This window comes from Drosophila bipectinata, chromosome 2R (genome assembly GCF_030179905.1).
Source record: "Drosophila bipectinata strain 14024-0381.07 chromosome 2R, DbipHiC1v2, whole genome shotgun sequence".
NCBI classification, from domain to species: Eukaryota; Metazoa; Arthropoda; class Insecta; order Diptera; family Drosophilidae; genus Drosophila; species Drosophila bipectinata.
This window is the reverse complement of record NC_091737.1, coordinates 15,403,946-15,429,687: the sequence shown is the minus strand read 5'-3', so window position 1 is coordinate 15,429,687 and position 25,742 is coordinate 15,403,946. Positions and strand designations below refer to the sequence as shown.

At 43.9% G+C, this 25,742-nt stretch overlaps 1 protein-coding gene across 5 annotated transcripts in view; it reads left to right on the top strand.

The window, feature by feature from the left end:
* Window positions 1-25,742, top strand: part of Sema2b (Semaphorin 2b) — a 43,900-nt gene that overhangs the window by 1,491 nt on the left and 16,667 nt on the right. For 4 of the 5 annotated variants that reach the window (XR_001773322.2, XR_001773323.2, XR_001773321.2 and 1 more), the window contains exon 2: window positions 10,484-11,105. Coding sequence is in view for 1 of the 5 variants with exons in the window: in XM_017241991.2 (XP_017097480.1) it covers window positions 10,907-11,105 (199 nt within the window). In the remaining 4 variants the exon portion in view is untranslated. Of the gene's footprint in view, window positions 1-10,483; window positions 11,106-25,742 lie in introns of those variants that run through there. The other variant, XR_001773324.3, reaches the window with a different exon arrangement.

The following is a 25,742-nucleotide window of genomic DNA, read 5'->3' as shown; positions in this document are numbered from 1 at the left end:
GGCAGGCTCATAGCGTTTAAGCGCCTTTGACACTCAGCTGGTGGCAGAAGCGTAAGAGAAAGAGGCCCCGGGGCCCGGATTAGGGCAAGAGGTGGAGTGCCATGTGAGACAGCTGCCAATCAATGGCAGCCTAGGCCCATCACTTTGTGGCCATTCTGCTCAGTGGCATGTTGCATGTGTGTTATAACACACAAAAAACCCCAAAAAAAGAAGTCCAAAACGAAAAGAAAATGAACGAAAAAAAGGAGGAAAAATGTTTTCAGAAATTGTTCAGCTCCTCGTTGGGAGGACCCTTTTCCTTTGAGTCCTGTTCGACTGCTGAGGAAATTATGCGATAATAGGAGCCAAAGTTCATTTTCATAAATAGTTAAGTTCAAAGTTGGTAACATTTGCCGTTGGCCAGTAAATTACCGTCCACAGGGCTACCGTGTGTACACAATCAATTGAAGGCGGATTGCATTGGAGAGAGACATTTTCAGCTTATTAAATGGAATTAAGCAATTTATCCATTATTACCATGAATATTTGAAATCGAGGGTAAATGCCAATGCCAGGGGATTAGTAATTCTTAGTAGTGGCTTTTTCTTAGCGCATTTTTTATTCACTTATTGATTCTTGGGCGGCAAATTAATGTTTTCATTGCGTTTTCCGGCGCCTCGGCCAGCGGAAGTGTCGTGTGGCCCAATCAAACAAATACACAATAAAACATGGCCGAGAAGAAGTAGCCAAGAGCTACACAAAAAGTAACCAAATTACGCCTAATGGTTTTTTAATTGTAACAATAATTGCTGTCGCCATTGCATGGGGAGCGTGAAGCGGCCGGAGCAACATCAGAAGCAGCAGCAATCAGAGCTGTTAAGAAGGGTAAAAAGAGGGTCTAACCCTCCTATTAATGAGAGCTCTTGGATAGCATTTAGATGCCTGCAAATTACCAGTTAGATTCCAGAGAAAAAAAAATCAGAATCGGTAACTTTTCTATTCAGGTTAAGGAAGGCGGAAATCTAGATAGTTACTAGCAACATTGCATAAAAGTCTTTTCATCTATTAAGCTTAAAATAATATTATTAGTCCTTTAGAAGCTCTTCAAAAATACCTTTTTGAGTATTAGCCATTTTCCAAGAATAAATTTTTCTTTCTGTGCAGAGTTGAATGAATTTGAAGTTCATGTTGCCGCTGCGCTTGAAGGTTGCTCCTGTAGTGGGAAAGCAACATAATTGTTCCTCTTCATGTTGGCTCGCCCACTCTCTATGTGTGCGTGTCTATAATTAAGGCCGAAAAAAGAGCTGGCCTATGCCATTTTGAAGAAACAAAAGCCAGCAATGAGACGCTGAACCTTGAACTTGCTTTTCCAGATGACGATGATGATGATGATGATGTTGGTGCTGAGCGGCGGTGTGCTTCTATTTTGGTTTTGTTTGATTCCATTCATTGTTCACTCGGCGGCAGTTGATTATGAGAGTTATATTTTTTTTTTTGCTAGGGTTCTGGTTGTTAAACTGGCTGGCTTGTTGCTTTTTTGCTCTTTGGTCGTTTTGGGTTAGCCAACATAGCCATAGCATACTTTTGTGCGCCGAGGGTCTCTAATGTGCGCCATTTTGGTTTTATGCGGGCTGTGTGTGCGGTAGTCTTCTGTGCGAGTATGAGTGCGAGTGTATGTGCGTGTTGGCCCATTTGCCCAGAGGTCATTATAGACGCTTGGCCCGCTTGGCACGTTGTGGCCGCCAACTTCCGCCGTTTCAGTAGCTCTTGTTGCTCTAGATGTTGCTACTGTTCCTTGTGGAGCCGGTGGTGTTGCTGATGTTGTTATTGCCACTGTTGCTGCTGTTGCCACTTGGTGCCTTTTGGCTTTTGGCCCTGGACCATAGAACCTGGACCCGGGACCCTCGGCCCTCCTGGCTCTCTAAAGTGGCAATTTGTCTAGTTCTGTAAGCGCCTCTTTTAACGATAATGATGATTGCGCATTGTTGCGTTTTTATTTCACTGCACACGCACACCACACACACTCGCAGAGACAAAAAAAAATACAAACACATACCCACTCTCACAGGAGTTATGTTTCTGGTTTTTTCTCCTGTTATTTTTTTTGCGGCTTTTCGCCTGTGTGTTTGCTTAGCATTTTCCGATTTTCATTCATAGCCACACCATTTCCCACCCGTTCGTTTATTTTTTGCCTTGCTCCTTGCTCCCGTGCCATCGGCTCTTTCATTCGGAACTTTTATTATTTTCATTGGCATTTCTTATTCCATTTGGCAGTCTGTCAGTTGTCTGTCTTTTGGTTTATGCTTTTCGCTCTCTTTGCCCGCCCGGCTTTTACCTTTCCGTCCCGGCTAGCCCCAGCCCGTTTTGGCCAAAAACGTGTCGTCGCTGTTGTTAATTTTAAGTGTAGAGCGACGAGTGCTTTTCGCATTTGCTTTATTGGCCATGGCCGAAATGCAATCCTGTCTAGACACTGGCCGTCCATAGCCTTTTCGAGGGCATCCCCAAATCCCCCCCGATTTCAGCCCCATTTTATGTCCCCGGCTCTGTGTTTGTTTTTGGGCCGAACTATTTTGATTTTGTGTTGGCCAATTCGGCATGACTGAATGTGGTTTGATTTATTTTACAAATTATTTTCGTTTCTTTGGTCTGTTCTATTTTTTGTGCTTTTGTGAGGAGAGCCTGTTGTTTGTTTGGCAAATACAACCCAAAAGTTTACATACAATTTTTGTCAATATTTAACCGCATAAAATGCATTTCATATCAATAAATTCTATCTGATTGTATCCTTAGTATATGTATGTGTATGTGTGTGTTTTTTTTTTGGTGTGTGTGTGTGGTAGTGTTTGCCTGGCAAAATCAATAAACATTTTGCGGTTAACGTTGGTCAGTGTCGTGGCCCTTAGTTGACATCCATCGATGGCTATCTCTCCATGGACTTTGTCCAACAGCATCAGCTGATTACTTTATCACAAAAGCGTAAAATGAGCCAGCAGCAGGAAGGCTATGGCAGGAAGGAATAGGGGGCGATGAAGAGGGTACGAGGACACACAAATACATATACAAACACACGCACACATGCATAACTTAGCCGGCATTCACGTGCTGCACTGAATGACTTTATCGACTGCTAAACGTCGCTTGGCCATTTGATGCGGATGTCGATGTGCACACGTTTAACCCAGTGGCTAACAAACATACACACATTACACTAAAAAAATAAAGCTATACAAAATAAACTATTTAAAGTATCTCAGAATTCTTATAATGGAATTTTATTTTCAAAGTTTCCCAATAAACACATAAATTCCTTAATTTATTTAAAAGTATTTTTGCCATACTAAGTATTTTTCTCCAGTGCCTTTCTGGCCCTCACATACTCCGATAATTTTTCTGGTTTGTCGTGTGCTCTGGGCTGGGTCCTGGCTCGACTTTCCCGGGGTCCTGAGCCCTCTAAATGTTTATTGCTTCATTCTGTTGCGCAATTTAATCGATGTCTGGCTGCTGGTCTCTGCCTCGTCCTTCGACCCTCCATATCCCTGCCATTATTCGCTGATTTTAAAGAGCGGCTAATGTAAATCGTTGAATTATGGCAATTTACGATTTAATGAAACTTTACTCTGCCGACAATCAAATGTCCTCCCCCTGCCTGGATTGTACATATAATACATACGCTTCCTGTCCAGCAACCTCAGAGCCTTCCGATTCCTTCTCCCCTTTTTGGAGTTTATCCTTTTAAGCAATTATCTTATAACACAATCCTGTGGGGGTCAATCCGTGCCTCATTTTGCGCTCGAATGCGCCGCACAAAGTATTTAAGTAACTCAAGCCGTTACCAACAAAACAGATTTGGCTGAAGGAGAACGGATAGTGGTCCTGGGATTGGGATTTGGTGGTGGTGGTCCTCGTCCTGGTCCTGATTCTGGTCCTGGAGCTTAACCCTTTTTGTGTGCTCTTCTGGATTATGTATTTGTGTTTATCTTCAGTTTTTGTCTGCTCCGCAGCGAGAGCTTACCGCAAAAAAAAAAAGTGGAAGCCGTAATGAAATGCAAAATCGCTTAAGTTCCGCCGGCAAGGGAAAACAGCTTTCCCAGGACCCCCTACACCCAGTCCACCACCCCTTTTGTTGACAGCGTGTTAGTGAAAACTAAATGAAATTTTCTTCATGCTCCAGCTTTTGTGGGTTTTTGTTTCTATGTTTTCTGGCTCGGTCTGTTAATGTGTTTCGGGGGTGTCTATTAAGGGTGCTACATGAACATCAGCCTCATCACCATTGCCATCATCATCATCTGCAATGGCATGGCCATCATCCAGATCATCATTATGATGCGGGGACCGTAGTTGAACTGTGTTACCTTGGCCCCCATTGTCCTGTGGATAATTGAATGCTCAGACGCTTTTCAAATTCCACTCCACGCCCGTGTGCATATGTCGGCAGTTGCCTTTTCAATGACTTCCGCATAAGTGTTTAATTTCCTGTGTATTAACATGCTTAGCAAAACACACACTCGCACTCCGATACTCCAATAATCTGCAGGAGGCTGGGTTACTGGGTGGCTGCACTCTCGATTAAAAGGGGTTGCAAAAATATACAAAAAACAGACCAGAAAAGGTGCGTTATTCGAAGCGACGCCCCCTCGCGTCGGCATAACGATTTGTGCCAACAAATTTATTTAAAAAGGATTATCAGCAGCTAAGCGCCATGCTGGCACACTTCAAAGAGTGCCACGCTTCCACCACCCAGTCGCCCCCAACCATGGTTCGGGGGCAAAACCATTTTGAAAAACAAAAAGCAAACAAAACACGTAAGCACCGCCATGGCATATGCAAATTTCAATGTCAGACCCAGGCCGTGCAGTCTGAATTTGAATTTGAATTCGAGTATGAATTTGACATTCAATTTTGTTTTTCTACTGCCAGATGGAAAGGGGCAACGGTTAAGTGGCTTTATTTTCACGATTATGGTTGGGTATTCCGGCCTGGAGTTTAAATAATCAAAATTCCAGGGCATTTCAAGATTAAACAAAATGTAGTCCTGGTAATTCGATGCGCTTTTCGAAATCGAGTTCTAGGATATCCAGCTCTTTATTTTGTTTTATGACATTCCTTAGATAACCTTTGCCCAAAAATAAACTTGATGACATTTATATGCTCCCTTTTTTTTATTAAGTAGATGGAAGGGGGCTTTTGGGTTCATATCGAGTTTTAAAAATAATACGAAAATTGTAGCAACCGCTTCTGCTGAAGGCGTGAGAAATTCAATTTGTTGTCACGTCCATCAGGTTAGTTAAAAACGTGGATGGGGGAATTTGCTTTGTTGGAGCAGGGTTGGCATTTTCATGTTATTGAATACTTTAAAAGGTTTTCCATCTGCCTGCCCCACACTCACATCCAGTTGCCGAATCTTGCTCAATTTTCAGTCCCCCACCCGGGCATTTTTCGGGGGTGGTTGGAAAGCATTTTAGTTGAAACATTTTATTTACTAATTGCTGAAATACATATATTTTTGGGAAATTTGTTTCTCCTTGAATGAGTGGGAATCTGGCGACTGATTTCTCCGAAAACGGTCGAATGTGTGTGTGCATGTGCGGAAGTTCACACACGCCTGAACACTCCCGGCCTGTCAAACGCACTCCCAGCCTCATCCTTGGTCGGCATCCTTGCAGTTTTCCCTTTCGAAGTTGCTTGAAAATTTTCAAATTTCCGGCCCAGCCCACAATCCTGGTCGCCCACTTTCCCGCTCTCCCGAGGAAATAGTCTACGCATGTTTCTGGCTTTTTTAAGAGGATATATGTACCTACTTGTACTCATGGGAGTGTGTGTGTCTTGATGGGAAACTATTCCGAAGCCTGTTCCTTATCCATTATTAATACACGATTGGAAAGTGTGTTCAACACAAATTTGCAATTTGCTCAAGAATCGGGGGGCGTGAATTAGCTGCAGCCAGATAAGCATTTTCCGCAGCCATTTCCACCGTTTTCCATCGTTTTCCACCCCCTCTGGCTACTAAATGGCATATGGATTTCCGTTGTCCATTCGTGCCTTATCTCGTTGCCATTGGCAATGTCTGTCTGATGTGATAATCCGCAGGAATTAATAAATAAACCATTAACAAATAAACTAGAGTTAAGCTCGTGCACACAGCATTGCATTGTGAATGGCGGAAGGCGACGGAGATGGACGCTGCCCCTGGGCGCTCTGGGAGGGGGGCGTGTGTCCGTGCCACGGGGAAACCCTTATCAAGGACTCACCAACAGTCCAGGGGCAGGTTCAACCCCGGCGACTTGACTTTCTGCAAACATCAGCAAACAAAAGCGGAAGGCTTACACCAAAAATCTCACTCTTGCGAGGTTTAACTCAGGCACAGTGGGATGATAAAAAAATATTAATAAAATAAATTAAATAGAAGTTTGAATATTTTTTAACTCAACCTTTTTATTTATTTATTTAATAGCTTTTTACTAAATCTTTTTACAATTAAAAAATGGTATTTTTTTTTACCTTTTGAACTTTTAGTTTAAAAAAGGAACCATTTGCAATCTATAAATATTTTTAGATTTTATTTTCCTATAAAAGGTCAATACTTGGCAATAAATTCCCTTCAAAGGCGTGTCCAGAAAAAAGGACGAAATTGAGGAAGAAATGCAAATGGGATTTGTGCGTGTGTTGCCCGAAAATTTCAGTCAATTAAATGAAAATAAATGAATAATTGATAGTTTTCATGGCTCTTTTCCTTTTCCACCTTGAACTAAACCTTGGCCGAGTGTAATTAGAGGAAAGAGAGAATTCCAACCTGCGGAAGAATGTCATTTGAATAATTTAAATTGTTAGACGCGTTCGTTGTTCGATTGGCAGACACCAGGACTTTGGGGACAAAGCTAGAGCTAGGACATGGATAGTGAGGTAGGAGAGGGGCGTACCATGGACTACTACTGCTCCTGACCGGAGCCACAATGACGTTAATGACAGTGACGAGCGGTTGTTTGCCTCAGTTCTCGACCAAACATTCGGAGCAAACAAACAAACAAACAAATGCACGCACGTACTCCAGGCGACACAGCAACACACACACTCGTACTCATAAAAAACAATCAAAATGCAAAACGGAACCAGGCAGACGACACTCCATGGGGATGTGCATACACAGAGAGAAACGATTTTGTAGTTTAAAAAGGAGTTTAAGGTTAAAAGGATCATATATATAGCTTGGTAGTATCCTTTCTACTTTGTCTTCCTTAAAATTTTGATAACATTTTTCATATTTTAAATGCCCATTTCTCTCAGTGCATGTGCGTGAGCCTTGCACCAGGAGGATCAACGACAAACACAAATGGCTCCTGATTGCAGGCAGGAAGCAACAGCTAAGGGGCTTGCAGAGGGGGTGGCAGTGCCAGTGGCATTGGCAGAGAAGGTGGCAGGACGATTCCCCGGCTGTCTGGCTATGCGACTAGAATTCAACATTTCTGCCGCCATTAAAATCAAATTGCACTTTCGTGCAGCACTGCCTGCAGGATACTAAGCCAAATTCGGAAGGAGGCAAAAAATTGGCCCTGAGCAGGGGTTGGGCAAAGGAACCGGGCTTTGGGGGGTGTGGTAGCGAGGTCACGAGCCGCGTCAACGTTTTTGGCAATTTCAGCAAAATATTCCTCTGTTACTCATCCTCATCCTGGCCCTGGCCCAGGTCCTAGTCCTGGTCCTGTGCTGCCTTCAGTCTGCTTTTTTTATGATTAATAAAAGCAAATGTAAATAGTCGCAAATAAAAGGCAGCTAAACGAAATGAAAGCAAGCGTTGCACAGTCGACCTTCATTTCGCACGGCCAGGAGGGGGTGGTGCAGGTGGTTGCAGTGGATTTCAGTGGATGGGAAAGCACTCTGCCCTACCCTTCATCCTGGTCGATGTCAACTTTCGCTTAATTTCTATTAGCATTGCTGTCGCTTCGTTTTCATTGCTGCGGCACGCTCCGCAGGTTGCTGAGGTTACCCAGGGGGAGGAGGGGGTTGGTTGGTTGGTGTGGCAAAAAAAAAACCGGGGAGGGGGCGGGGCACCAAGGGTGGTTAGCGGCTGAGGGAATGCAACTGTCTGCTGGGCTTGATTGTTTGTATTTCTCATGGCACTCGATGTCAGTCAAAATCGTTTCCTAACCAAGTTTATACAGTTGGGCTTCAATAAATAGAACTATTATGTTATAGTAAAGTATTCCCATTCCAATTTTGTATCTAAAATTATTTTAAAATTGTGAAAAATGTTGAAGAAATTCAGTTAGCTAAATTAAAATTTTATTGGCGTGTCTAAATTAAACTTTACAGAGTTCCCCCTGTAATTTCGTTTTATTTGTAACCCCCGAAAAAAGTGAAGCACCCATCCATTTACCATCGAACCCACCCACTCAGTGCTGTTGTTTGTTTTACAACGTTTTTAACTTGTTTGCAAGGATTAGGTAAGCAACTCAAACAGAGAGTCCTGGGACCCAGGACATACCCGTCAGGATGCAATGCAAACTCATAAAAATAGACAAAGACCTGGTCTGCCAATTTCCAAGTTCCGAAATTTTTGGCAAAACTGAAAGTTCCAACGGGGAGTTGGTGGTTGATGGGTGGGGGCTGGGTCTTAACCGGCTGGTTGCCATAGTCTGATTTCCATTCAGCAACCGTTGCCAACATTAAATGCATCGAATTACATTTTCTATTAACCAAAGAAGAGCCAAGTTTAAGGGGGGGCGGCATGGGCCTGGCCCTGGGCAGGGGGTGGGATTTTGTGCCAGTGGGGGAGCATTTTGGTTGGGATCGTGTGGCTACTTTGTGTGCTGTGCTGCAAGGACGATGTGGCTGGGGGTATCCTGTGGCAGGCACCAGCCCTGAGCAAATGTTGCTCGTTTGTTTGCTGCTTGTTTTACAATTCGCTTTTTTAACGCTTTCGCGCTGTGATTCCTTCGTCCTGCCAGCGGGTCCCTGACATTGTTGTGCGGCGCCTTGAACCTTTTTTGCAGTCAGTCCTAGTCCTAGTCCTGGTTCGGGTTCTGGTTCTGGTTCCTGCGTTTATGCCAGGCTACCCGGCTACCCAGAACCCCACTGCTAACCCGTCTTGATTGCACAAGTTTTTGTGCTGCGCTTTGGCTAAGAAGCCGCTGGCTGCACGCCGTTTAGACCTCCTGCCCTTTGGATGCCTTCTCCTTTTCTGGCTTTAAGTTATGAAAAGTTTTGTCGTTGTTTTTCCAGCCAGTCCCCCCGCCCGAAAGCCATTCATTTCTTATGCTGCTCTGCTGTTTTCTTCTGACGCGTTTTTGTTGAGGTTTTTCCACGTATTTGGTTCCTCTTTAAGCGCACATTAATCAAAGTTTTTCGTTTGGCTTAGTCAAAGTTTGAGGGCATTTATAAGGCAATTGTGGAGCTCGTTTCGTTCGCCAGGACAGGTGTATGGGTTTTAGCTTTTTAGCCTCCTGCATTGGACATTCAAGCCATATGGCGTTTTTTGGGAATACAAATAAAACATCTTGAGGGAAAACTCTATTCAATGGTTTCTGATAATTTAAAGGAGGGAAAGGCCTTCTCTGACTTTAGGACTTGCCTCTATTTTTCCTCGGTGCAAACTGACCCTTGACAGACACCAAAAATAATAGAAAACTTTTCCGTTTCCCTGGAACTGACCAGAACTTTGGATTCTTGATTCAGGGCTTTCCCTGTCAGCTCCCAACTCCCAATATTCTCTTGGCCTCTCAAGACTCAAACGGTCTGGACGGGAAAAGTAAGCTGAAGACATTCACTCGACTGTCTGAAGGTTACCGCACATCCACATCCGCACACTCACACACAATGCCTAATTGTCTTTGGGCCCGTCTGTGTCTGGCCGCCGAAGCCCCTAGACCCCCACCGTCCGCCACTCCTGGCGACCCCCTTTTTTGCAGCCCCCGCAGGGCCTGTCTGAGTGACTTATGTCTGGCTTTAGAGAACTTTTTGCAGCATACAATGTTGCATTGCAAATTGAAACACGCGACGCTACGCGATGCAGAGAATTGGAAAAAAAAGCAAAAGAGAGTTTCCCAGACATACACATGCACTCGGATACAACTACAGGCATATGCATAAATAATAATGCACGAGGATACTTTAAGTGCAGGCGTCTGCCTAGGCTCAAAGCCCCGATTCTCTGTTATATTCCCAACTCCAAGCCCATACCCCATCCCGAAAAACCCTTCACTCGTCTAGCCGTCTGCTAACGCTCTGGGTTGTCCGGCTTTCCTCCGGGAGGTGGAAAATGGTGGGTGGCTTGTATGCACTTCAGCTTGAATGTGTCTGCTGCATTTACCCTTGAAAATGTTGGCGCTGTTGCAGACTCCGTTGCAAGTTGCTCGTTGCACGTTGCACATTACCCCGTTGCACAAAATGAGTTCAATACACTTGGCATAAACACAAACATTACTGGGAAATCCACTCATTGCGAGGGAATTTTCTAACAGCGCCTGCGCCATTTTCCCAACTAATAATGCTCTCCAATTTTCCGCTCTTTCAGGTTTCACCCGAAGCGACACGAAGTCGGACCCAAGACGAGTGTTTATTTAACACACATCCTCGTACCGAAATCCTTCAGTTCGTGTCAGCCGCTCGCGAAGTGCGATAGTGCCAAGTGTGTGAGGAAGGGAAAGCGGAAACGGAAATCGGAAACGAAAACGGAAACAGAAACGATTCTGTCGTTGATTGGATACGAAAACGGCAACAAAGACGAGCATGTGTGTGTGATGGAAAGATCACTGGTGTTGCGATCCACAACAGATACCGCTCAATTTTGCTCAATCAGTGAACTGATAACCTTTTTAACATAAAAACAGTGACAATAACTGGTGTCAGAGCCCTCTAGACTCTAGACGAACAACAAACCGAATATAAACACTTCTAATTGGATTTTAGCCAGGCCTAAAGGCAGGCAGCAGGCAACATGTGTGCCACGGGGAACCTCCGGCTCCTCAACCACCTAGGCAGCCTCGGCCGCCTCAGTGTCCTCCTACTCGTCCTGGGAGCGCAATTAATTCACGTGGAATACGTCCGGGCGGATTATGAGAACACCTGGAATTTATACTACGAACCGCCCTGCTGCACGGGCTCATCTCTCGGCCATCATCTGCGCCACCACAAAGGTAAGTCGCTGTATTTTGGCCACCCACTCGTCTACATTATCCCTAGCTAGCCTGCATATTTCATCTCACCATTCCGGCGAAGGTAAGTGAGTGACTGAGTCCCGACTAATTTGTGGCCGGATTAGTTTAGGGCTTAGACGGAGTCCTTAAATTTAGTTTCGCTCGAGATCACTGAAGAGAAAAACTTGAATTAGGGAATGAAGTTCCTAATTTGTGGGTTAACATAATAAGGTCTTATCGCATATTAATTAGGATAGTTATAGTAAAAAAATATAATTGTTTACTCAGTCAAATTCTTAGTCCCAGATAGTCTTAAATCTTTAAAAATATCTTTACAACTTAATGCTGTTTTTCTTAGTGCCTTTAGAGGCCCAAAAGCGAAATGCCAATAAAGGGGCCTAAACGTTTTCCTCACTTTGTTCGGCCTCGCATTTCTGGCCAGCTAAGCCCCGGCATACAAAACTATTCACAACAATGGGCCAAGACGGAGGCTGAATCAGAGGGTTAGAATCGAACTTTGGGAAATAAGTCAACAGCTTACACAGCCGCGAATGCCAAGAAGCGAATGTGTGTGTTAGCCTGGGTGTGTGAGGGTTTCCCTTTTTATGGCCAAAAGGAATAATTTTCACTTTAAGCGGATTTGGTGTTGTTGCCGCCCACGTCTACGTCTGATGCTGCCGTCTCCTTATCCTCCAGCCCCCGTTCTTGATTTGCCATTTCGCTCCACTTCCGTCGGAGACGTCTGTTATCCTTTTCTTCGCCCCAAATGCCAGGATCCCAAGCTTCCCGTCCGCACAACCTCCTGCTTCTCAGTTCTGCACTTTGGCCATTTGGCACCCAGAACTCGTTCGCATTGCTATTGTTTTGCCATTGTTTTATTTCATCGGCAAGACATTTCTCTTCCGCATTGTGTGAGGACCTCTCCCTCTATATATATATATGTATATATATATTGTATATATTCAGAGGTAAGATGGAATCGGGGGAGAATCGGTTGCGGGCGGATCGGTCGCAACTTATAGACTCATTCGCGCGCAGCAGCCTGTGATTCCTTCTACTTTACTCTTCCGGCACTGCTCGAGTGAAATTAAAAACTTTTGCCTTTCTGCCCGGTCTTCGTTTTGTTGTTTGTTCAATTGCAGGACCTTTCTGCCCCCACTCCCCCCATTCCCTGTTTAGGTCTTGGTCCTTAAGAACTACTAACACCCCCGTCTTGACCGTCACTTCCGCCACTTAAGATGTGTTTTATTTAGCCAAGCTTCGTTTTTTTTTTCTTTCAGCCACAACTATTAGCGTTTAATTAGTTTTCAAGTGGAGTTTTTATAGACTGAAATCCTAGCTTAGTCGCACACAGATTCCCATTTTATTCCGTATCCTTTTTTCTGGTTTTTTGCTGCCTGAATAATTAAAACTCATTTCGCATATCGGATGAGTGTGTATAAGTAATCCGCTTTAACCAACAAAGTGTAACAAAACTTTTCAATGCTCATGAGGAATTATGACAAACTCATTCCGCCTGATGCTATTATGTGTGAAAATTCTCCTTTGTTTGCTATTTTTATTTACATAAACAATTTCGGTTTACGCAAAAGATTTTCCCTTTTACAATTACGGCTATCTGGGGAGGGATTCGCCAGCCGCAGAAATGTAAACAGAAACGAATTTTAAGCGTTCAAACTTTCCGGAGACCCCAAAAACCCCCAAAAAAAAAAAGTGAAAAGAAAGAAATTTTCAACTTCATAAAGGTTTTTGCGAGACGCCGCCAAAGTAAGCAACAAAAATCTGAGGGAAACGAAAGGAAAGAGGCGAAAAGCGATGGGATAGCATATCAGATGTTTGCGTTGTTAATTAAAGAAAAACAAGCAAAAGTTTAATGGCGAATATTAGCGAGAGCCGGCGTTGGCCCCCCGCTGCGCCGGAATGACCCTCGCCTAAAAAGTAACCCAGCCCCCGAACCTGAACCCAAAAAACGACCTCAATATCCACCTGGCTTTGGACCAAAGTTGCGGACATTGCGTAAATAGAAACAGCAGCAGTTGGCGGGAAAAGCTGGGAAAAGCGGGAAAAGGGGTGCCAAAATACACACACAAAAAACTTGGCTACACTTTAGCTCCTTATTTCCCTCACGCACGCAAAGCCCAAAAAAAAAAATGAAAAAATGTACAGAAAAGTGGGAAAACAGGAAAATAGCTTGGGGAGCCGTAAAGCAGGAAAATGAAAACTGCTCACAAATGTTCATTCCTCTCGTAAACTTAAAGAATTTCGAGCATTTAGCGCTGCCAGCCAACAAAAGTTTGTTGTTTTTCCCTTTTAGGGTTCTTTTTTTGTGTTTTTGATGGTAGAAAACGAGGAAAGTTTTACGTTCGACCAGCAGGTAGGAACATCCTGTAAGCCGTGTGGGCAGCCGGCAAAGTCGGCTAAATTAGCCAACCCAACTCAGCAATTAAGCAGCAATTTTCAGCTGTAAACGACCAAGAAGAGAACAGCGGGTGGCTAGAAACTTTAGCTGGATTTCTTTCCTCGGCATTTCATAAGTCCATCAGCCAATTTACACAATTGAAATGCTTCGAAGTCAGGACTAGTTGATACAATTGCCCGAAATGCCGAACCGAAGACACACACGCAAACACAATCAATGGGCACTGACTGACAGGGCGTATACGTAATGTGGGCGGAAATGGCTTACAGACGAATTTAAGAAAATCAATATATGGAACGGGTCCGTGGCTATAAATAGCCACCCGGACCAGATTCACCTGTTTCTGTTTCAGTTTCTGTATCGGGGTGCGTGTAAGAGGATTTAGGCCAAATCCTAATCCGAATCCAGCCCAGCTAAGCCATAGTTTACAATCCCATTGACCCGGTTCCGGGGCCCACACAGACTCATTAGCTTGCTGTAACTGGGCTGTAACTGGGCCGGCATCTGCATCCAGTCAGTGAATCTTTGTAACTGCAACTGGGCCGCCAAGTGCCATAACTCAACTCGTTTGGCCGCAAGTACAAATGCTTGTTTGACACACCGAGTCTGTAATATATCTTAATGCGAAAGAAGGGTCGACCTTTATATCTGATGTGGTGCACCGCAGCGTGTGTAATTCATTTCCACCCACCCATGCATACCATACACACACACAGACCGAGATATATTCTCGGAAATGCTCAAACGCAGAGATAGATACAAGAATACACGGGTGCGGATACAGATACAAATGCCGATGCCAGGCTGCGGTTTCTTGTTGCCTTAAACAAAAGTCAGTGTGTCTGTATGGGTGTGGGTGTGTATCGACACCTTCGAGGAGTGGTGGAGAAGAAGAGCAAGGACGAGTGGCAACCGCAAAACGAGAGAGAGGCTCCTTGAGCACTTTTCCGGGCTCCTCCGCCGCCAGCATCTTAGCATCTCATCACGTTTCAAAGCCACTCACATTTCGGCTCAAGTTAATGACGACAAATTAATTAAACCAGAAACCAGAAATGTCTGCGCCACTAAATTTGATTATAAAAGTTTACGTTTTCCATTCCAATTTTGGGCAGAGAGTGTGTGGCTTCTGCCATAAATTCGTTAACATAATGATGCTATACTTGTATACATTAACCCCCGAAAAAAGCAGGCATTAAAACTTTGGTCTTTCAACTTTTCTTCGGGGACACTCTTTGGGGCACTGGGGGCGTGGCAGCAACAATGCGACAACAATGCCAACTTGTTTATAGTTTTGGCTTAACAACTTACGGCGAGCCTATTAAAATTAATTTAATTTTATGTTAATGCCCGAGTTTATTCAATTTATTTAAAACACATGTCGCTTGATTTAATTAACTTTACATGACCGCTGCGGATTGTGCTGAATGTTGCTTCCGTGGCTGATGCTGCTGTTGCAAGTGCAACTGCTTCTGTTGCCGTTGCTGATGCTGTCAGGACATGATGGCAAAAACCCAATGGCCATAGCAACAGACCTGACAATATTACGCCGCCATTGTTGTCAGGCGTGTGTTTTTAATTAAACACTTCAAATAATGAACCAAGAGCCCATGAACCTTAAACATTAAATAATTCGCCCAGCTTTAAGATGGATAAGAGATTTCAGGCAACTCCATTACATCCGGGACATTAATAATATTTCCAACTAGCCGTAAATGGCATACCTCTCAGTGCACTTATTTACAGACCATTTCAATTATCTGCTCATATTTAGACACACCAACCGCAGGAATAACAACAATATCCAAGAATATCCCAAATATGTTCATTCATTAACAGAAAGGGGGTGTGTGAGTGTGGCAGTCAGAAATAATTTGAAATGAAATATATTAAAGTTATGGCCTGACCCTTGGCCCTCAACTCACATGTGTTGGGCTACGGTGGTTGGTTCGACTTCTTTCCCTTTCATGTTTTTTTTTTGTTTTTAGGGGAATTTCTATGCGGAACAGCGTGAAATTGGGGGAAATCCACCCACATCCCATAGCCCACACCCACACCCCATCCCAAAGCGTGCTGAATTTTTGAGAGTGGACACCAAACTATTTTGACCGAAAGCATAAGGCCCAGAAAGTTGACCAGAATGAAAGGGGGGTTGGTTGCCAGCCAGCATATTGCAAAAGTTAAATTGGTTTATTGTCCATTTTTATGGCGCAGAAGGAACTTTTTGCTTTGCCAAATAATTGCATTAAGTGCAGGCTTCCTCTATGTGTCGTACTCGTGATACATAGGAATTGTCTGATTTAAATGTATGGTATTCCGTTCCATAAAATATCAAAGCAGTACCAGTTGGGGGGTGAAAAAATTAACACATCATTTAATCGACAATGGAAAGCGATAACAAAGCAATCAGACGGATAAATTTCCATTCCGAAGGGAAAGAGTGGAAAACCTATTTCTAATTAAGGCTCAGTCTGTCTGCCTCTGTGTGTGTGTGTTTGTCTTTGGAAATTTGTGCAGACAATGAAACGCCTACCAAGTGCCAGAAGACAAAAAAAAGATGGTCGGGGGTGGTGATAGAAAACAAAAAAAAAATCGATTGACCCGTTTCCGCTGTCCGACAGCTACAGATACTTCGGAGTCCGGAATCGAAGTCGGATACGGAGCACTCAATAACAGTATTTAAGCAAGACACGGCCGTGTTCTTCGTGTGTGCAGTCATTTATAATAAATAATAAACCTGAAAACAAAAGGCTCACTCGCACAGACAAATAAACGCAGTGGCTGCCTGGCCTGGGCTGGCAGACAAAGGAAAGTTATGGCCAAACAACTTCTTCATATCGATATTCAATATTTATTACGCATACGCCGTGTATTCGACGTCCTGCAGTCACGCCAACCGAAATCAATGCGAGAAAATATTCACTTCATTTGTACTCCAAAAAAACAAAAAGGACTATACGCCTGCTGTGAAGCAAAAGAGATGGGTAGACTAGGAGCGAACGAGACGGGTAAAGGCAAAAGTATTTATGATAAACAAATACTTTTCACTTTTCTTTTAACTTGGCTCGAAACGTAAATGGTAACCGCAATGACAGCGGGCGGCGGTGGGCCAGTATGTGTCATATAGGCCATCCCATATACATTTATGCAGATACAGTGCATGTCATGAACATAAAAGCAATTAAAATAATTAAAAATGAATATGAAATTTGATAAGAAGGGAAAGATAAATCAAATGATATATTTACGATTTTATTTTCCAACTTGAAAATTCATTTGTAAAGAGGCCCATAAAAATATAAAGCCCAATAATGACTGACATTCAAAATGCGTCTTAATATGCCGTCACGCACTGTTCGCTTATAAGGGCCGACACATATAATCATATAAAGTCATTTTCATAAAAAATGAACTTTCCCTTTGCGGTGAAAAGGTGAGAGGGGTTGGGCGAGGGGAGGGAGAAAGTATAGAGGGCGGAGTGACGCGCCTTGTTTGCCCAGGGAATATATGGCTTAATAGCAAAATATAAATCTCAACTCCAGACCGTGGATATTTTGCATTCGTATTGCGAGTATTTCAATTGTAACGCAAAAATTATGCGTAAAGCATAAAACCGCACACGGAGCGCATATGGCAAGGACTAACAAGAGTGAGGGAGAGGCCACCGAGTGAGACAGAGATAGCATAAAGGAGAATGGAGAGTGGGGCATATTAAATTGCAATAGCGCACAAAAGTGTGCTATAAAATTTGGCTAATGCGTACAACAAGCAGACTGTCTGTGGCTCTGGGTGTATGCATGGCGTGTGAGTGTATTTTTGTGGGTGTGTGCAAATATTAGTCATGCCAGAATACACACACATCGCTGTAACAGCCCCACACACACACACACACACACACCCACTGCCATTTCGAATTGCACATAAAACCGCCAATTTAAAAATGAAAACTGCCGGCCAGGCTGTCATGAGATGAGGTAAATGCCACGGTTGGGGGGTGGTGTTGCCGAGCTTGAAACTTCAGTCTGCCGCATAATTCACTTTTTTTTTTGGGGGTGGGCTATTGTTGTTGCTACTGCTGCTGATGTTGTAACCGCTCAATTGCTGCTTGCTACCTTTTGGCGCAAAGCCCGAGCAAAAGTGAAATTTAGCGGCTACAATTACCGTGCAATTTTTGGGCCAAATTTCCTTCGGGGGGTTGTTCGCCAAAAGGGATGCGGGGGCACTGGCGGTTTTCGTTGTGCAATTTGCCACACTTTCGAATTAGAAGCAGGGCACTGGCGGGGCATGACTGCGGGTGCGGGGGCTGTGTGCACCGAAGGTGGGCAGAATTTAAAATTTTCCTCCATAAATAAGTGCTGAGGTGTTGCCCGTTTTTCCTCCCAGGGGGTGGATTCCACCGGCTGTCTTTTTCTTCTTCTTCGGCATTGGCCCGCCAGCTGTCTACGGTCAACTGCAACCTTGCCACTCTCAACTAGCAATGCCTCCACCCCCCACAAAAACATCCCCTCGTCTAGTCCTCTTCTAATTTATGCACCCTTCGAAAAGCCCGACACAACCTGCTGCGTTGCATGTGCTCCCCCTGGAGTTGGCTTTATACGATTTTTTAGTGCTACACGAGTTTTATAGAAGAAGCTTTTATTTTTTCTGGTTTACCCAATTGAGGTGAAACGGAAATGAGCTGCCGGAAATGGCAAACACACAGACTCACATACAGAGACACATACACACCGTATATATATATACCGGGGCATAGTTGCGGATTAGGGCAGCAAGGTGCTGTCCTGTAATTTGAAACAATTTAGGCCACGCGTCGTTAAAGCAATGCGTCCAACAATCCCACCATCCATCCTACATTTTTCTTCGGAAAAGGCAGGAAAAGGAAAAGCCCGGGGAAGCTGTGTCCTTCGGCTTAAAGCAGGGTCTTAAAACTGAATTGTAGAAAATTGAAGAAATGTGTTCATTCTATTTTTGGTTTTAAGTAATAATAGGCTTTCGGTTAGTAGATATTAGAGTCTGAGTTTTCTTATTCTTTAAATAAAGAGAAGCGATTGAATTGTTTTCTAATTTCATTGATAACTTTTTTCTCTGTGTACACACAAGCACACTGGCAGTGTCTGTTCGAGGTGCAAAGTTATGCGCATACGAAACGCAAAAAGGCTCAAAGGACACCTTCACCCCCTATCACATACTCGATACTCTGCTCTAGAAGGATATGTGCGTGCTGGAAAGCGTTAGCATACTTTTCGCCGGGTATAGGCTGCTATTGCTGCCTCAAAGTAAAGTTAAAGTTGCCTTTTGTCACGAAAACCGAGAGATACTCTGATACTCCTTTGTCCTGCCTGTCCTTAAGGCGTGCCAGGCTGGAAGACGAAATGCCCCAAGGCGGAGGCAAACGTGTTGAAAATTAAGAAAATAGCAGGCAACCAGCCGAGAAAAGCCCCAAACCAAAAGCCGCTGCCAATCAACGTCGAGGCCAGTTGCTGTTGCTTCCCATTTTGGCCCCGAACTTGGCAAGGACTTTTTCTGCTGACACAGAGCAGAGAGCTGTGTTGACACAAAAGGTGTATTCTCGAAATAAGCATATTATTATGTCCTTTGTGTTATGAAAGCGACAAAAACTCGGCCCGAGACACTGGGCCGTGGAATGGAATGGCCCAAATCTAATGAGTAAATGAAGAGAGGAGCTGGGCAGGGCAAACAAGTCAAATGATTTATGTGGAGACCCGGCAAAGGACACGACACCGAGAGCCGAAGAAAGGACATAAAAACTTAAATAATATCAGGGATAAAGGTGGCACAGCCAGCTCACCTTGCGTGCTGCATGGCTCCTTGTTTGTCTTTTATGATGATTATTTTTCAACATTTTTACGATTTATATGATGGCGGAAAAGCCCCAGAAGCACCAGTAGCAGCACCAGAGCCACTAGTTGTAGTTTCGGAAATGAAATAAAATGAGGAAGGTGGTGTGAGGTGAGGTGAGGTGAGTCGAATGCAATTATAGTGCACGCACGGACACCGAACACAATAAAATGATCGTAAAGGGGAATCCAGCTCCTATATATTAACCCTGCGGACTGCCAACTGCCAACTGCGGACGAAGGACTCAGGACGACACGGCTGCCTAATTAGACGAGCTTCTCTCCTATGATGGTAGTTCCTTCGCCAGCCCCCAACCTATTTTCATGTCCCTGTTATGTGGGTAATTAAACTTACAACTTAGTGCTATTGTATGTATATTCTTAACTTTGTATTTGTCTTGCCAGCAACTGGAGGAGCTCATTCCTTTGAAATATCCTTGGTATCATTATGCCAGACACAAGCACTCGCACACACAGACACTTACACGATGAAAGTTTCGGGCGAGGAGCCCTGAGTTATGGCAGTTACCTACTGTAACAGTGGGCCCCGGTTACAGCCACCTTGCCACCTTGTCCCCCTCCCAGAAACACCTGCTCCTGGAACATAATTCTTGCCGCATAATTGCAGCATTAACAGGGTTAATGGCGCCGCCACTGCCTTGGCATGTTTTTACGAAAATGTTGCTTATTATGATGAGCAAATGTGTTATAAACAATAACATGAAGTGGGCCAAGAGCCGAGAATGGGCCATAGGAGGAGTTGGCTGAAATGGATAGTAGCCAGCTGCAGCGAGTTGAGATTTTGTTGGGGGAAAAGTTGCAACTGCAATTGCATTCGTTCAACTAATTAAGGAAACTTTTGTGCTTCCTGGCAAAGCTCTCTATGTGCTTATATCCTGCATCTTAAGCGAGCTCTTTCTTTTTAAAACCCTGCTGACAACTCTATTGGCCGACAACCCCATGCTGCCAATTTTGGCTGCCGTGTTTTGTTGTTTATTTTGGATTTTGGCAAATGATTAACATGCAGACGGGCACACGACCATTTCGACACACCCCCTTACCAGAACCATTACCCCGACCACTCTAAGGGCAACAATGTTGCAGTTATTAACCTAAGATGGGAAATAGTTGGCCGAGAAGGGCTGCACCACCACTGCCACCCACTACCCACCACCCGATCGTGAAGCAACCCTCCCAACTGGACACATAATGGCCAATAAAATGCATGCTATTTCCTACTTTTCGAACAACTTTTGACGCTGCATTAACATTTAAATGAGTTTATCTGTGCGTGAGTCGAGGAAGTGAGGACCTGAGGCACTGGGGGAGTGTGGCAAGTGTTGGTACGAGTACAAATATTTATGTTGGGTCCCGCAAGGGCACTAAAAAGCCATCTGGCCAACCCCAATGATTTCGACTGATTTATGTGTTTTTGAACTTTTTCCTTTTTGCGTAATTTAATTAATGGCTCAGGGCAAGGGGTAGTTTAGTCTTTTCCTGAGCTACTAAGGGGGTGTGAGCGGCAGTCACTTCATATCCTTCTGCCATACCTGGGCCTAAGATTAATTAGCACTTGCAACGCACCAAAGGCGCCGAAGGAGCTGGGGGAAAGTCTCTTAACTTGTTTAGCAGCTGAAAACAAATTGCGGCCAATTGCGCAGTGAGTTGGCAAGGTGAGTAAGTGACTGATGGGCGGGGCCAGGCTCGAAGGCGGGACGTGTGGTTGAGCTTCAGGGAAATCAAGGTAAAGTGCCGCCACTCTGGTTTTGTTTTCCGTTTTTTTTTTTCCATTTCACACAACACACACGTTAGTCGGTATGCAAACAGAAAAGAAGTAAAGTCGGTTCCAATGTCACGCGGCCGCAGGGACTCCCTGGGCAGAATCGGAGGGAAAGTGCTCTGGAATCCACGGCCAGAGACAGAGATATTCCTTAACTCGGTGACACACAGCCCCGGGGATAAGCTCCAAAGAATTTAGTGTGCTCTTAAAAATTCAAATCACCTAAAAAATATGCAGGAGATGTTGTGGCCCTCGCAACGACCCACAGAAAAGTTCCAGCTTATCTAGTGCACCCGCAGATGCATGTAAAAATGGGAAACATATAAGGACACTGGGGAAAATTTCAAGGTACAGTTTTTCATTCTCTTATGAGCATTCAATTCTTTTTTCCTGCAGTGAATATAGATATGGGTCCTTTAACATGGAACCATTCAAATGCAATCCACCCACTGTTGCCCTCGCTCGACTCTCACGTTTAGTTTTCATAAATTTTCGCCATAAATATTTATGCTGGCGCTTCGAAATATGTAAAATTGGTAATTGGAAAATTTTTATCATACTGCCAGAATGTTCAGCACACACACACTGCCAACCACAAGCTATGGTTTCGGGCATGGTGGCTAGAATTTTGCTGCTGTAATTTCAGGTGGTGACCCCGAACGCGGTTAGATATCGAATTCCAATTATGCGTTGTAATTAAAATCGTTTCACAGTGCAGATCGCCTGACGAATTCAAGGGAAATTGTACTCCCCTTACCATTTACCTGACACATACATTTTTGATTTTTTCATTTTTTTTAATTCTTCCAAGCTCTTCAGGTTGAATTTCCTCTTGAGCTTTTGCCGCAAATACATGTGTCGTTACATCGAAATGGAAATATAAGACCCGGAAATGCAGTCGATGTGGAAGGAAGGAAAAATTCGGGCAGCAGAAAGTCGAGACGCGTATTTTTCAGCATATTAAACAAGCCAAGAGGTTCAAATGTTCCAGTTTCAGCAGCTCCTTTTTGGCTCTGGCTCCTCTGGTCCTTCAGGTCCTTTTTGGCTCTTTTCGACTCTTTTGCTCCTTGCTCCAAAGAGTTCGCTGGCTGTCTGGCTGTCAGACCACGTCGACTTCATCGTCTGCTTGACGTCTCATTTTTTCCCAGTTTTCTGGCTCCTTTCGCCTCCTTCGCGAAGCACATCCTTTTGGGTTTCTGCACGTTTTTTTCGGCTTTTCCTGCTACTGCTACAGCTACTGCTACTGTTGCTGACGCATGACGTAGGTGTCTAGACTTGCTAATGTTTCCTCTTGCTGTTGCAGTTGCAGCATGCAACTTCCGATGAAGTCGTAAAATCCATCCGTTGAGTTATGTTGCCTCAATTTTTGACCAGTTCCCAGGATCAGGCGTATGTATATGCTGTGTAGTGGCATCTCCATGGGATTTGCCTTTAAAAATTCTGCTCGTTGAGTGCTTTAAGTTGAAGACTTTCTTTTATTTTCCTTTATTTTTTTTGTGTGTGTGTGTGTCTTTCCAGGCACTGACATACTTCCCTTGTAAACCAACTTGTAATATATTCCCACGCCATTTCATGTCGAGAGTGTGCAAGAAAACACACAAACCTATATGGGATGAGTGCCATATACATGTATATAGTGCACTGTCCATGTGTGTGTTACCACATTTACAGTGAGCAGAGAATTGCACGTTTGTGTTTCTAGATTACAGCATTGTCTAGGTTTTTTCTACACTTTTTTTTTTTTTGCCAGGACCTGCTAGGGACTCAAGGGCCGGTGGCAGCCATGTCTATGGCTTTATTTTTACTATACATTTCTGTGTCGCCTTTCTCCGCCTGCCCCCTAGAATTTCTTTTTCGCTTTTTTACGGTACTACCATCATAAACTGGCATAAAGAAGAGCCGAGGGGAGCAGTGCCGAGCTGGGCGACACTCGGAATGAAACCAAAAGCGCAGCGCAGTAAAATGAAGTCTAAACTAAATCCCACATAAGGTACGAACGTGCTCAACACAAATGCCAGGTGCTTACAAAGACACAGAAGCATACACCCACATATACACATGGGTGTATTACAGGCTGTTTGCAGTTAACCTTATTGGATTTTTACTGTGAACACTGAGATATTGGGTATCTGTTCTTAAATAGATAAGTAAAACTATAATAATACCTTGAAAATAGTTCTTAAATAAAACAAGAGAGTTAAAGCATTATTTTCCTACATGTTCCCATTCAAACTGTTTGCATAATTTCTCGCTGTGCATTAACTATTTGTACTTGGCCCATAAGCACACGCCCTGAGTAAACTTGCCCGAAAGCCAGAGCCAAATTTAAACCCGGCCAACATCAGCCGCAGCTCACTTTGCATACATATGTCCCGTCTGCAGCGAAATCTCCTCTTTCATCTCCAGTTCCTCGAGCTCCAGCTTCAGCTTCAGCTCCTGGTCCAATCTCCATCTCCATCACCAACTCCAACTTGTCCTTTTGCCAGGCGCATTCGACTGGAAGCTGTTAAATATCGAACACATATTTATATGTAACGGGCATGCAGGTGGCCCAGGACATTGGCAAATGGCTTCGAGATTTGTGTGACAGTTACTGCTGCAGGACGGAGATAAGCTTGATGCATGGTCCAAGCCCAGCAGCCGGGCTTGAACATTTCCCGAGCCACAAAGTCGGCTAATGCACAGGGAGATTTTTTGTAGAGGATTTTGATTTGGAGATTTTTTGGTAAAGGGTTTTAGCTAAAGTTTTAGAATAAGATTTATTATGAAAACCATCTCAAACACATAGTACTATGTACTATGTTCATGGCCTATGTTCTATGTACTATGTTCATGGCCATATTGTTGAAAAAAAATCCTTTAACTCTATAAAAAAAAGTATTCTTGAGGCTCTTTTAGTCTTTAAAAATGAGTCCCGTTTTTACGTCCCAAAAAATCAGGAAACCCCTCAAAAATTTAAGAAAAAATGCTCATTACCGAAGCAAAACTGAAAGCTGCCTCTTTGCTTTTGAAGAGCCAATCATTGTTAAATTAACGCCATAAAAAATTACGCACTCTCCGGTACTTGCCGGCTCCAGTCTACGGAAAAGTGGAGTGACGTGAAGTCAAGTCAAGCAACCGCAACGCAACTGAGACAGAATCAAATAAAAATTAAGTGCTGACTCAGTTCGTCTGGAAAAAAAAGGAGCGTAGAAGGAAGAAAAACACTGTGCGGCATGCAAAGTGGAGATAAGAAAAAATGCTTCACCATAACAACAACAACAATACTAACAATAAGAGAGGGTGGTGGGTGTGAGGGGTGTGTGGGTGTGGGCGTGGCAAGGCATTTACATGACCGCAAACACCCACAACAATGGAAGACGCAGGAAAACAAAACTGTTGACTGTGCCGGAAAACTCCATTCACATGCCACATGTATATGGCCAGAAGTGTGAAACAAAAGTCGGACTTTAGTCCAAAAACTGTGACCATATGCGATGCCAGCCAGGTGTTTCAGCCGCCTGCTCCATGGAGATAGGGAGTGGGGAGCAATAGAGAATCCTACTAGAGAAGGAGATCCTTGGCCTGGCTAAGACAAATGATGCAAAATATATTTGGCCACCGTGCCACGGCAAAAACGGTGGTGGGGGCATATTTTTCATTTACCTGCCTGCCAGCATCAGACCTTTCCCGGCTCAGTACCCTCCTCTTGGATTTTTCCCCTCTTTATGGAGGTTTTCCCCATCCAAGAGCCTCCGTTGCCATTGGAAGTTAAGTATACGTAACGTAAACGCAAATTTAATGCTTGAAAAATTCGCTTAAATGGATTTAAGTGCCGCTTTCTTCGTTTTGCTTTCTGCTTTATATATATATACTTTTTTTTTTGCTTTTGGCCTTCTTGGCCGTTAGCCTAGCCTGACTGCCTGTTTTATCTTGGGCAGCAGATAAATGAAAATCTTCAAAAAGATGAAGTAGCGGTCGGCGAAAAGCAACAGAGGCCAAGAGCTGAGTAGACTTTTGTGTTTATTGGGGCTACTTATCGACTGAGCACAGTCAAGTGAGCTTTGGCCCCCAACTTTGACCTATTTGGGGGCCAAATCTTGGCCAAATGGATAAACAAAAAACAATTAGGAAAAAAAATTCTTTGACCTGCAGATGTGTATAACTAACACAAGTTAAGCGACTTTCCACTTAATTCTCTGCAAATAAAAGTACAAGCTCCGCCTCAAGCTCCCACACTCCAAATCCTGTTGAAACTGACTTTGTTTAGCTGCCTTTTATCTGGTTTATCTGGCCTATAATTTATATGCTGACGCATCATATAATCTTTATCCCGGGACAGAAGACGACGATGAAAAAAAAAAACCCTTAACCTTTGGCGCTGCCATTTAAATTTAGAGCCTTATCGTGAGGCGTAAATCGATGCGGAAAGCTCCTTCCACTCGCTCTGGGCCAAGAGGGAAATTTACGATTTACGGCTACAGCTTGCCACGTTCAACAAGCCGCATACATTTTTATGGCCAATTAAATTCCATAAGCCAGGCTAACCGTAACGAAAGCGGCCGGCGCCTCGAGATCTGTTTTTAGCCATAATCCCCCCTTTA